General features: G+C 45.2%; 1 protein-coding gene across 1 annotated transcript; it reads right to left on the reverse strand.

Moving 5' to 3' along the window:
* Positions 1 to 299: 299 nt before the first annotated feature.
* LOC120816197 (transmembrane protein 200C) lies at positions 300 to 5,755 on the reverse strand. The gene is made up of 2 exons (XM_040171659.2): positions 5,605 to 5,755; positions 300 to 3,024 (listed from the first exon to the last, which is right to left on the reverse strand). The coding sequence occupies exon 2, from the start codon at positions 2,989 to 2,991 to the stop codon at positions 1,426 to 1,428; it is 1,566 nt and encodes a 521-aa protein (XP_040027593.1). The 5' UTR covers positions 2,992 to 3,024; positions 5,605 to 5,755; the 3' UTR covers positions 300 to 1,425.
* Positions 5,756 to 13,716: the final 7,961 nt, after the last annotated feature.

The following is a 13,716-nucleotide window of genomic DNA, read 5'->3' on the forward strand; positions in this document are numbered from 1 at the left end:
TTGCCATCTAAGTATACTTTAGATATAAAACCTTACAGTAATATGCAGACTAACTTTAATCCAGTGCACCTGTCAAATAAATATAATGTGGTAAAAAGTACAGGATTATTCTTAAATGTATTTGGTAAAGATATTTTAAAAAGTAGTATAAACTAGAGGTCATCCAGAAAAATACCATCACATTTCACCCAAATAGAGCATGAATTCATCGTCCTTGTTGATTTCCATCAGTTAGAGCTATGAGCAAGGCATTTGTGTAACAACACAACAAAAACCTCTGAATAAAAAGCGCAGAGAGATAATGATTGCACATGTTTTTATACAGGGCACAAACAGCATGAAAAGTAAGTGAATTATATGATTTTCTCTTTGCTGTCAGCAGATCTCAACCCAATCAAACACTTGAGTGAGCAATGTTAGGTTTGTTCTAAAAACACCTTGTCAAGACGTGTACAGTACACTCATTTTCTTCAATGTGTCACCCATCAGAATCAGCGAAAAAGCCGGTTAATTTCCACTTTTTAACTCTGAAGCCAATTATTAAAAAGGCTGCATTAAATGTCACGTATAGGTTACTGGTCTCAGTTCAGTTAGCACCGACAGTGTAACATCAATACCACTGCAGTCTTGCAGTAATGAGAAGAAGTGCTGCTGAAGTGCAGGAAATATAAATCTATTCCATCTGCAGAATTATCACACACGTAGCCACTCACAGTCCCACAGCTTTTCATTTGTTTCCATTTATTTTCATTAAAACCTATATGGAACAAATTTGCTGTTCGTAATCTATTATCAAGCGCATACAACTAGGAGACCTGGCAAGAGGAGTGTTACAGTCAAGTTTATTCAACCATGAATGTTGCTTCTAAACAAGTGTGCACGGGGAAGACCTGGTCCTTCAGGTCCTGATCCTAAACCAAACATCTACCTGAGATTCAATTCAGTTCACCTATTCACGTGGTATTCACATAACGATGTAGAGAAACGGTTCTAGTCTATTTATTTTTCTGCGGCATGTTTCAATGCTACAGTACAACATGTCAGACAGTAGTTCTCAGTGACAGTTTTGGCAATTCTACAGGCTACATTGTTTGCCCTACTTTTATACAAAAGAAAATTGAATACTCGTCAGATCTGATTTTCTTTTTTTGTTGAAAATCATTACTAAATCTTCCTACAAGTATTTAGTATTGCTCTTGCTACATTGAAAAAATAGAAAAATTACATCTGATTATTGAGCTGTGGATGTGATATTTATAAAGAGCCTCGCTCTCAAGTGTTCATGGCTATGTTTCGATAGTCCTTAGCTGCTTCCTCTCCAGATCTCCCGTTTGGCCAGCTTCACATCGGCGATCAAAGAGGAAGGTACGAAGCAAAGAACGAGACATCAAACAGTTTTCAGACACTCATCGGAGAAGAAAAAGTCTACGATTCCGCGCAGGTGACGGATGTCAGCAGGTTGTCCTCTCCCTGAGCGTCTTCCTCCGCCGCTTCCGCGCCTGCGTCTGTTGCTACTTCCTGTCCGGTCGCCACTACAGAAGTGTCCGTGTCCGGGGCTTCGAAGGACTCGCCCCCCAGATCGGCCAGTTTGATGTAGCCCTTACTGTTGGAGCGCTCCAGCCGAGGGCAGCTGAAGCGCCGGGCTCTGTCGCCTTGACGACCCGCAGACACCGACAGGCTGCAGCGGCGTGTGGGCCTGGGCTGATCTGTGAGGGAGTTAAGCGACATCCGCGACCCCGTTGGCCTGGCGACAGGCGATGGAGGAAACAGCTGGCTCCACGGTTGCTGAGGCTCAGCCGCCGGCGCCCCCTGTTGGTCGACCGTGTCCCTGGTCATGTCCTCGTGGCTCTGATGGGGCTGCGGGGAATCCGTCGCCGACGCGTCCTTCTCCCTGGCGTCCGTCTCGACGGTCGGGCTGCCGCCGGTCCGTCCCTCCTCTCCGGCGCTTTCGGCGGCGGCCTCGTCGACGACCCCTTCCGCCGAGCGTCCCTCTTCCGCCGCTCTCTCAGACCCCTCCACCTCGCAGTTGTTCAGTTTGATGACGGGTAAGGTGAACGCGTTCACGGAGGAGGTGACGATGGAAGTGGTCTCCCACTGCCGGGGCTGCGGGGCCTGCTCGCTGCTATTGCTGTAGTCTTTGTAGATGCTGTATACGGTATCCGTGAAGGTCTGAACATCTCTGGACCAGCTACGAGGCCTGCTGGCCGACGACGGGCGTCTCAACACGTCAACGGCGCCCAACTCGCCCTGGGGGCCGAGGCCAGTGGAGGGCCAGGAGCTGCGAGTCAGCGCTCCGCTAGCGGGGAACGAGCCCGGCGGACCCTCCGCACTCCTCGACTGAGTGTAGTTCACCAAACCGTTTAGAGGCGAGTACTCCTTCGACCGTATGCTGTGCAGGTCTATGACAGTGGAGTAGATGTCCCTCAAGTTGATGATTTTTGTCTTCTTGTCTCGGTTCTCGTGGAGGACGGCGTTGGCGCAGATGAAGAGAAAAATGCCGATTCCCATCACCAGCGGTCCGAAGACTTTCAGATTATCTGAGTACAGATAATTATTCAGGAAGTCACACAGGAAGCCACAACGAGGCGAGGGCTCCTGGGCGCTGCTGTTAGAATGGCTCTGGTTGAACAAAGTGGTCTCTCCGGAGGGAGGCTTGTTATGGGTCAAGTTAGAGGAAACAGGCGGACTTTTGGAGTAGCTCATCCTGTTGTGGTATCCTCCAGTTCTGCGGCGATCCTGGTACTGCTGCTGCTGGTTCTTGCTGGGCCAGTAACCCAGCACCGCCATGGAAATCCCAACCATGAGAACTATAAGTCCCAAAGCAGCCACAAACCCGGCCGGGGAGAGCAGGTTGAGCTTCCCCTTCACCACCACCACGTCGTTCTTCTTCTTCTTCTTGCATTTCCGCTTCCTTTTGTTTTCCGCTCGGTTTTTAGAGCGGAGGGAGTCCTGGCGCCTGTTCATGCGCAGCAGGCCACCCGTGGCTATCATGGCGGCGTTCGGACTGCAGGCTCGTCACTCAACCTGGCAGGACACAAAATGGGAACAACAGAAGGTCAGATTGAAGATTTAGATGTTAAGAAAATCGTTTAAACATTTAGAGCCATGGAGTGAATTTGTTCATTTCACTGAGATTAGTCATGTAATCCAGATTTATTATAGATACAAGGATTATCAACCAAACAAAGCTGGCAACTAACCCTGAAGAACCACGGAGATCCATCACATGTATTCGGTGAAAGGCACCGGTACAACATAACTGAAATGTGAAGAGGTTCATGGTATGAAGAACTAGTTCTGCTGAGAACCTATTTTCTCAGTTAGCTTCTCGCTACGATTGCCGGGGAACATGAACACTCATATTTCTTCCAAAATAAGAACAGTTTTGAGAGACTATTTGGGTGTTTGATTGTTTTCTTCGACTAGCTTACTGGTCTGACATGGCAGCATGAAAATCAGTTAGAAAAAGACATTCAAGTACATTCAAGCATCAATCAGGATACAGCAACATTTTAATCAAAATATGAAGAGTTAGTTATCGTATCTGATGAAAAAGACCCACACAGACATTAAGCAGTTTTCTAGAGTTTTAACTATCAAATCCACCTTTTTTTGTAATGAATGTTCAAAGGTTATGGCGAAATGACACATAACATGCATCTGCAGATACTGGATCTATAAATACAATGATGTCAGAGAAACAGAGACAAAAATCCAACTTGACAGTTTAGAACAAGGAGTGCTATTTATCTATATTCAGCTGTGCCGGTGCAAGATCAGCCTATGAAAATGTAATGTGTCCAGACAGGAGGCCAGCGGGCATGTTCTCTCCACCTCGCTCTCGCTTCCATACTCTCCATCCCCTTCCCGCCTCCCCTCTCTCTCTCTCTCCCTCTCTCTTGCCAACCTCTCCTCCTCCTGCTTTCCACCCAAATCCAATCCACTGTCAACCAAACGCAGCCACGCTCCAAGATGACGGCGCCCTTCACACGTGCAGCACCTCACAAAGGGGCAAGTGGGAGCTATACTGGCCATTTGTGTACACAACCAGCACTGTGCGTGCCACGTGAGATGTTTGCGTTCCTTTTATGATCATGCAGCACAATGGTGGGAGCTTTGGTCCAAAGGGCAATGAAGGCACACACTCTTACCAGGATTACAGATATGAGATGATGAGTCCCAACCACATTGGGTGGCTGATTAATTAGACTTTAGCATTCCCTCCTTGATTGCGCTGATAGGTATTTAATTTGACTAATCCTGCCTAATTGTGTATGACTTAGGTCTCGGGTTCATGAATAACTTATTGCACAAATTCCTTGCGGAGAAGCAATTAAAAAGAGGTCGCCCTGGTTGTTGCTCCCTCAACCCCACAGTCCGTGACATCCCTTTATGATCCGAGTTATTGCGGGCACTTCCCACGGACCGCGGAACACGGCGCTCTGCACCTGAGCCTCCTCAAAACAACCCACCACCGATACTCAGCTGCTGCTTGTAACGAACTTCACTTGACTCATCGCATCGCATCCGGCGAGCGCTCCGGTGGCTCCCCCGGGCGAGAGCGCACGTCCTCCCGCACTGGAACGGATGGAGCGAAGGCGGAGCCCGCGGCAGCCGTAACGCGGAGCGGAAGTGGGTGTGGGCAAGTCGGACGGCGTCCCTGTCCGCGGCGCTGAACTGGGAGGCTGCACGCCCAACCACCTTCGCCGGAGGAGCCGCTCGCCCGATGGAGAGGAGGCCGGCGATCGACGCACGGCGCGTCCAACCTGCGGGGGCGCCTGTTTTTCGGCGCAACGTTGCATGAGTAATCGACTGTTGACATTACAGCGCATCTGTTTCCCTTCTGTTGAGGAGAGGGGTGTGGGGGGGGGGGGGGCAAATCCGACGTGCTGTGCAGGTTGGAGGTGCCACTGAAAATGTGCAGAGCCACTGCGACGCATCTCGCGCCAGCAAAAAGCTAAACATTGTATTTTTTGTGTGTGTGTGGGGGGGTGGGGGGCGACAAGGTGATGACAGACACACCTCTTCCACGGCCTGACGAAGCCCAAACGCATGCACCCTTCTCATAGCGGTTGAGCGGTGTTGTGGTTATTCCTTAACGATGTCAAACATTTCACTCATCACTAATCGGTATTTAATTACAACTTCACAGCCTTACAAAAAAAGTTTGACTGGATAAATAAGCTGAGATCCGTCTTCGGAATATTGCTCATTCCACCACCCTTTTCACTTTGTGTCTCTCGCATATTTGACGGATGCAGCCAGATCAACTATCTAAAGCAGACCGACACGTCTCCATAAAATCCGACCACATTACCGTTTCAATCTGAGGCGCATTGTTGTTGACAACAATATCTCTAAACGCAAAATAACGTCCCCCAACTAAACCTGTGCTGTTACACAATTGCTAGACTTCCCAAACCCCTGCTGCACCGAGCCTGAGTGGAATCAGACTCAGCCGAAAACAAGCACGGAAATCCCGCCGTGGCTTTAAGACGAGGAAGACAAAAAACGCTGCAAAAATAAATAAATATATATATATATATATATATATATATATATATATATATATTTAACGAAATCGTAAATCATCGAGTCTCTTACCAGAATGTGTGGTTTGAGAACCTGGCATCTTCAAAGGCGCACTCCTCGCTCAGCCCCGCATGTCGTCGTGGTGCGCCACTTGGGTACCGCGTCTGGAAGAGTCCTCTCCAGATGAACGCAGACTCACAATGGAGCGGCAGGGGCGGGCCAACTGCATCCCCATTGGTGGCGATTATTGGGCAACGTGGAAAAAGGAAAAAAAGAGGAGGGCTGCTGAGGACATTTATCCCGCTGTGCGTTGGTCTCTTAACCCTTCCGGAGCCTTTTTTTAATACATTTTTTTAAATGTATGTAACCAGTAACCTGATGAATCAAACTTGTCGTTTATGAATGCCAGTGGCCATTTTGACGGTGGCATTTATGCAATAATTGTTGCACTATAATCTCAGAATGTGTATATGCTACTGCATATGCATGTCTCTGAGAATATATAGAGGTGGGAAATACGATGCGGTCAATAAATTACGCAGAGGGCAGATGAGGTCAGAGAAAAACGCATAAAAAATACCAAATTCATCATCTCTTACAACATGCCCCTTCCTCTCCCTTTACCTTGCTGCCCTGGGTTGCTTTGCTATAATTGCTTTGTATGCCAATGTTTAACTAAATGAAATACGACACAGTCCAGATGTGTCTCAGTGGGACAGGAGACAGGAGACAGAGGCAGCAGCTACACACATGGCAGGAAGGGGAGCAGGAATTACAAAGATGCTCCAGAGAGCTGACTGACAATTTACGACCCAGAAACGTGTCTTGTTTATGGAATAAATTAGAGGAAAGGAACAGAGAAAACTCAAGCGTGCATGCCGCATGTTACGAGTCAAAGTACACACGGACATGGGGAGTAATCCGGGGGTTTTAAAGAGCCATCTTTAATCCGCCGTGTTAACCAGTGTTGGTCTGGAGGCCTGGAGCAGCTCTCAGTATAGCTCTAAGCTTGTGCAATAGCACTGACGCACAGCAGACATGTCTGTGCTTCTGACAGAGATTTAACATTTTACACTGAAACAAATACTGAGAAATACGTTGTTTTAAAAAGCGTCCAGGAGAGAAAGACAGCAGGGATTACTACAAAAGCATTGACTGAGATTGGTTAGCAGTCATTAATAATATGATTAAAAATAAACTGAATTAAGTGGTTGCACAGGTGGAACCCGATATGGAGCCAAATCCAGAGCAAACGTTTGGATCATTTGAAAAAATAATTTGAACATGAAAGTTACAGTTTTGGTCTTATATCATTATATTATATTATACTTTCAATAATAGGTTAATGGATAAATTACTATTTTACTAGCAAAAATATTCACATCATTGCCATCTCATTGTTATATGAAGTATAGTTTTCTGTGACTTACAGGTAAAAGAGTGCAAATAGCAGACTCTTGCAGAACCAAATGGAGATTAGTAATTTCTGCAGACGCTCCAACTTGCCCTAATGACTTTACCTTCACGCACTTAATCATTTATTATCGGGACACCACCAGGATGATGAAATGGGAATTGTTATTGATGGAAAGACAAAGAAAGATAATGTGAAAGAAAAGGAAAAAAAATGTGTGAGAGAAAGAGAGGGAGCTACAGTACATTTTTTTTTTAGCTTTTTGTTGTGTAACGTACTCCTGACACTTCATATCTGGGAGGAGCATTGCAAACCACACAGCGGCTGTGCTTCAATAATTCTATTAATACTCCGTCATAAATCGGTACGGTTTTTTAAGACAACTGTCTCCAGACCTGTCCGCCTTGAATGATGAGTATCATATATCCAGTTAGGCTCCTATACCATTTTCTAAAGCTTCAAAAAAGAAAAAAGAATCCCTCAAACATCCAGGCTCCCATGGGACGGTGCACTATGGCAGGGCTCACGAAGATAGTTTCAAAAATAGTTCCAGCGAATCTACTCCTGAAATCAAACCGGCTTTGTTCTGCTTTTGTATCTGCACAGACAGAGCACAAACCGCGACCTTCACATTGTCCTCTGGCTTCCTTTACTTGTCCTACACTCTTTCAATGTGCAATGTGCTGGTTAACAGTGTAAATATATATGAAATATCTATATGCTTAGGAGCCGCAGGCGGTTCATTTCATTTCTTCAGCCTGGACTCTACTGGCTAATTGGGGATGTGGAAACTTGAGACATGGGCTTAGTGAGAGATCGTCTCCCTCTGTGAAACTTTTTCATCATTACGTCTCATTTGCTGCAGGAGTCAGAGGGTTTTGCAGTTGGAGAGATAAAAGCGGTGCTCCCTTCTGAGGCCTGAGAAATGAACACACAGTAGCTGATGGCTTGTACATATTTCAGGAAGATGATGGGCCTTCAGTCAAACTGGAAACAACCATCCTTGCATATTAGATATGCAATTAGTACCCTCAGATAAGGCTGTTCTTAATGGCTCTAAAAGCCGATAAATCGCACGAATAGACCAAAAACCAGCAATGCATTATCCTGTCAGTTAGTCACAGATTGAGTTGGGCCCCCGAAGCATGAACAAGAAGTCACAATTAAACCGATTCATTTACAAAGTCACTTATCCTTTAAGTGCATAACCCATTTGTTAAATAATAATCTATTTTACATGGAATATTCTTTTTCAAACTCCAGCATCCTAATGCATGAATCACAACAGATCAGGGCACAAAACAGGGTCAGAAAGAAATAACAGTAAATACAGCTTTCTCCTTCACTAAACTAAATGCTTTTAACAATGAATTAACGCATCAACCCATTGACCTTCATTTTTGAACCGACGATGCCTCATGTTCATTATCGTGCACAATGGCAACTCAAACAGCGGAAAGGAGGACCTCCTCATAAATCACACCAGAGTTTCCCACTGCAACCACCGTTGTCTGCTCAGGCTCTGCAGGGAGAAGACCTTTTTGGGATTAATGGTCGTTCAATCTGCAGCTTCTTGCAAGTTGTTGCTAATGAGATGCACGACTGCATACCGAGCGGTACAGATCAGGGAGACACATGGGCATTTCTGGTCCATCCGTTTCTATGTTCGGCAGCCAATGCGTCTCTGACACCCCGCGGAGCAATGGAAATGGGAACCAGACACCCAGTTGGTTGGCTTGCAGAGGGGGAAAAGAATCAGGTGAGGGTGCACGAGCAGGTAAACACTCGCTCCCGACAGGTAGCCGGTTGGCACTGCTGACCTCGTTCCATTTCCCCCGGTATGAGTGGCTGATGAATAGACAAACCGAGGGGGGCCAGCATTAGCTCACATATTATCTGCTGGTAACACCAAGGGGAATACACAGGTAAAATATGGAGAGCGTTATGGAAGATTGCCCTACATAAAGAACTTGGAAATCTTTTTTAAGACTGAAGTTGTGGCTGAAAAAAGCAAAAACTTTATGTTTCCATCACTTTCTCTGAGGATGCTTATGAAGAGGATAATAAACAGCAATCTGCAGACTTTGCATTTTTTCGAGAAAAAAACAGTAATTACAGCCCTCAACATCAAAAGCTCCAATCCCCCTAAACTGCAGGCTCATGAATCCTGTAGGCTGAGCAAAGAAGCTGTTTTTCCGCTGTTTACCTTCATGGCCGCGTTTTGCATCGCAGGGAGGCAGCGCAATCAGAGCTAATTCTCGTGGTTTGTAAGATTCAAGCTTCATGGAATCCCAGGAAAGCTTTCTTTGATCTCCCATCCTTGATGATATAGGTCATCTCTTCAGGGAGAAACAACAAAGACCAAATGAGGCGGTAAATACCATTGAACCCACCTCGCTTGAGCAGGAAGCAAATAGACCCTCCAATGCATCTTTACAGACCCGAACACGAAGCCTAATGGACCTATTTTCAGGGTCCTGATCTTTTGCGATTCAACACAACTGCCCATCAGACTGTGTCCTGACAAGAGAAAAAAAAGCTGTTTTGTTTTAAATGGGAAGCATTGCATCTGTCACTTCCTATTCTGCTGCCTGTATGGCTCCTCGCCTGTTCAGACTGGGTCTCCATGGCAACCGTTTTATAATGCCTAGCGAAACACCTCAGAAGAGGTTCCTTTTTATCTGGGCTGGAGAGCTGGCAAAGAGGCAGCGAAAAATCAAAAGAGAGGGCAGAAGTGGCGGCTGATGGGTTCGTACATAAAATCTTTTTTTGTCAGCTGACAGCTTTTGAAAGCTGCAAAGGACGTCGAAAAAAAAAGAGCTCAGCCCGAGAGACCAGAGATATGATGACATGAGATATTGTCCATTTTTAAAACAGGACCACATGTCCGGGAAAAAGTCTTTTGGTTGCAGATTTCGAAAGAAACCATCATTGCACGTGATTCACTGAGATATTCTGGCGCTGGCATTCCCTGAGCATGGTCCGCGGCTCCCGGAGGACGAGTCCAGTCATGTGGAATTCAGCAGGCGTGAGCATGATGGGAAGGGGGGTAAACTGCCAGCTGGGTCTTCTGCAGGGGTGAGCTAGAGCCCACGCCAGGAGCTGACAGGACCATCGCTCAGGCGTCATCCATGCATGCTAATCAGCCCGTCAGAGGTGCCGGGGTCGAGGGCACCTGCAGGGGTTCATTGCCATGGATACAGCAGCAGTCACATGATATTACCTGTGCAGGTAAACCAAGCGGAAGGAATGCGGCGTCTTGGCATTCGCTGTATGAGCTTCAGTTACGTCACCGCTTCTCAGAACAGTCAAAGCCCGCAGGATGAGAACGCAAAAATATTCACATTTTGGATATTTTCTTGGATGCTTAGTAGTATTTCCTAATTAATTAAAGGAATACAAAACAGAATATATTTTGTGTTCTTCTCTGAAAACAGAGCTATTGGATCTAAAAAAAAGTGTAAAACAGGATCACAGATTCTAAAGGCGTGTTCATCATAACAACACAACCCTGTGAGTGAAATATTGACAAAAGTGGTGGGTTGGTTTTTTCACATCTCCACTCTCTATTTTCAGTTGTGTGGAACATACAGTGTTTTTAGTTTTTAAAGATTATTGATGGTTTGATCCTCCTTTGGATACGTTCTTTAATCATATTAAAAGACTCCACAGTGTGTGACACAAAGACATCGGTAAACGATAGTTGGAAGTGACTGCTGTGAGTCTTTTGTTTTGTTTTTGAGAACTAAAAATGCTGCAAATTTGTTGACATGGGTTCTCACCCAAACGGATTTGCTTATTCACCTGACAATGCCGTCTTGCATATGTTTAGCACATTAATCACTTATCTCCGTCACAGCATTTCCCAGTTGTGTAGCAACTGGCTGAAAACGTATTTCCAATCCAAAGAGTTCCACCTCGGTGGTCGACCTAACACAACCACTTTTGACTGCTTTTATCTGAGCATCTTTGAGGTCATTCATCCTTTTATATGCTAATACTTTAATCAGCATTTCCCAATGAATCAAGGCTCGGCAGGGCTCGGACTCGGTTGTGTTATCGGGCAAATTAACCTTCACTGCTGGAAGGACATTTGAGAATAGCAGCTGTCGAGTGTATTCAGTAGGTAGTCTATGTAGTGACATCGGCAGTTATTGGTCTGCTTCATCTTCAAGCCGTAGCTGATATCTTTCCACATATTGGATAATTGACCTACATTCAGACTTTCATTAACCACAAAGAAGCAATCAAATTAAACAAAATGAACTGTGAACGTTATGATTGTGAGCTCACTTTCATCACACGGATTGCATTACCGAGAATGAATGAAGGTTGTTGATGTCATTTGTCTTCGTATTCAGGGGGAGGTCGGATGTGACATTGAAACACGGCCTAATCGTCGATCTTATAGATTGAAGGGAGACGTAAAGAACAAGACGGTGGTTATAGCAGAGAAAAGTTTGTGAGGTACACACATGTAGAGGGTCTTGTTCTTGGCAAGGAGGCAAAGAACATCAAAGGCAAAGAATATTTTCAGATCTCTTATGACAATGTTGAAACCGCATTGATATGTATTTTTAGCCATGGTGTGGCAATGCAAGGTGCTGCAAACACAACTCTGACATTCGCCTTATAACGCTGTAGCAAAGTCAACCTTTCTTATTGCTCTGCAGATACAGAGTATTACATTTGCATCGGTCTGGAGGTAGTTAGTTAGTAATGGTCTGCAGGGAAATTATGATAATTATTATTATGTTAATCAGCTTAGTTGCTAGCTGCGTCCGTCTGGTATTTTTTTTCCTCTTGATGCGCTTGATGAAATGTGGAAAGCAGTAAGAATGAACTCAAACCGTTTCAGACTGTAAAACCAACACTATTGGCCCAGAGAGGGGATTTTTTTTTTCACAACAGCACTGAATTAGTTTTATTTTGTTTAATGTTTGGGGTTCAGTATCTCGCCCGAGGAGACTTCTACGTGGAGACTGCAGGGGCCAGTCGATGAACCAATGGCTTTCCCATTGGTGGAAGACCAATCTGCTGAAATGTAATAGATGATCACGTGTGGCCACAGCCTGGCTCCCCTTTTCAAACGGTTTGTAACTGTGACTGTGGCAACGAGGAGCGAATTCTATGTGGTTTATTTGTGCCGAGTTATTTGATACACATGCAATACAGAAATATTGCTAACTAGTAAAACATTCCGGCAGCTAGTCTGAACCATGGAAACCAAAAGCATCCTCCTCCGAGTGCATTGCAGCATTTCAACCGGCGAGTGGAAAATGTGAGTCTTTCAGTTGAGATATATTTTTAGCCATGTTTGCCGCATGGCTCTATAGGGACTGCAATGTCAGCCTGTCGGCCGGTCCGCCAGTCTGGTTCCAACTGGAATATAACTACAAACATAAGATTGTTTTGGTTAATTTGGTCGTATGTCTGCGGCCTCCGAAGGTCTGAATCAACGATAGCCAGTTGTCTGACCTTTACGGTAAACACCAAACAGAAAAAACACCATTTTGTGACAGTGCTGGTTATTATAGTAAACAATCCCCTCTGCCAAAAATCCTCCTTACGTAATGTGTGCGGTCAGCAGAACATGCTGCACACTGCTGTTATCGCCTCCTGCATCTCGGGAGAGCGTGATTTCGAGGAAAGAAAGGTGCCGCGTGGAGGTTGTGGAAGTGAGGTAAATACAAAAAACAAAGCAGGCTGCACACTGGCCCGAGACCAAGCGCTCCCCCGAGAGCGACAACTCATCCGCTTCCTCTGAAACACACAGCAGCGGAGTGCGGCAGGACAATGACCGATTGGCTCTTTTGTTTTAACCACATTATCGACACGGGGCAGTTACTTATGTGCTCTCGCTTTGCTTCATGTTAATGAGCTCTTTTTCTGCATTGTCAACAGCAAAGTTTCACCCTATCTGCTCTTATAGCATTTTTCTGCAGCAGGTAGCTTTTTTTTTTTTTTACTGGAAACGCTCCAAAGAGTGACCTAAGCACAAAATGACAGGCAAATACGGTTGGCACATGGCTGGGGAACATGGCGGAGCATTTGGAGGCTAAAAAGCGAGATATTTCCCTTGGGGAAAGTAAATGAGTGAATTAAAATGTCATTGAAAAATATAATGTTGCACATGATGTGTGGATAAAAAGTTGTTTTTTCTGTTCCACAGGAATACTGGGACAGAGGATGTTGTATGTTATACAGATTGTAAAGCCTTCGAGCAAAATTGGTGATTTGGGGGTGTGCAAAATATATGGAATGGAATTGGAACAAAAAAAACTGAATTAGTCTTTGAGTTTGAGTTGCTGAAGACTGTGCTGGTTATCACTCAGCTTTCAGTGTTGTTTCTTGTCCTAACTTTCTCAACTATCAATCAAACAATCATCTTTATTCTTTATTTCTGTGAAGTTTCTAACAACTCAAAAACTATAAAATGGGTTTAAATTCCTCACTGAAATCCATCATCATTTCGGCAGCATTGTCACAAAAGCACTGAAGTGTGAATGTCTGACAAGGAGTAAACCGAAACAGCTTGAATCGTTTAAGGCACGGGGAGTGACGCCCATGTTTCACAGGGATCTTAGTTCGCTCAACTCAACGGCATCGCTCGCATCCTGCAGAGCTTTCAGCTAAAACATTTACCCAGCAGTTTCATTCCCCTTCACAGCTCATCTCACCGATGTGCTTTATGATATTAGCTGGGACAAAGATGGAATCACTTTGTTGTTCATAGGTCCATTAATGAGTGTCAATCAGTTCATACTGCT

Source organism: Gasterosteus aculeatus, chromosome 3 (assembly GCF_964276395.1).
Source record: "Gasterosteus aculeatus chromosome 3, fGasAcu3.hap1.1, whole genome shotgun sequence".
Taxonomy (NCBI): Eukaryota; Metazoa; Chordata; class Actinopteri; order Perciformes; family Gasterosteidae; genus Gasterosteus; species Gasterosteus aculeatus.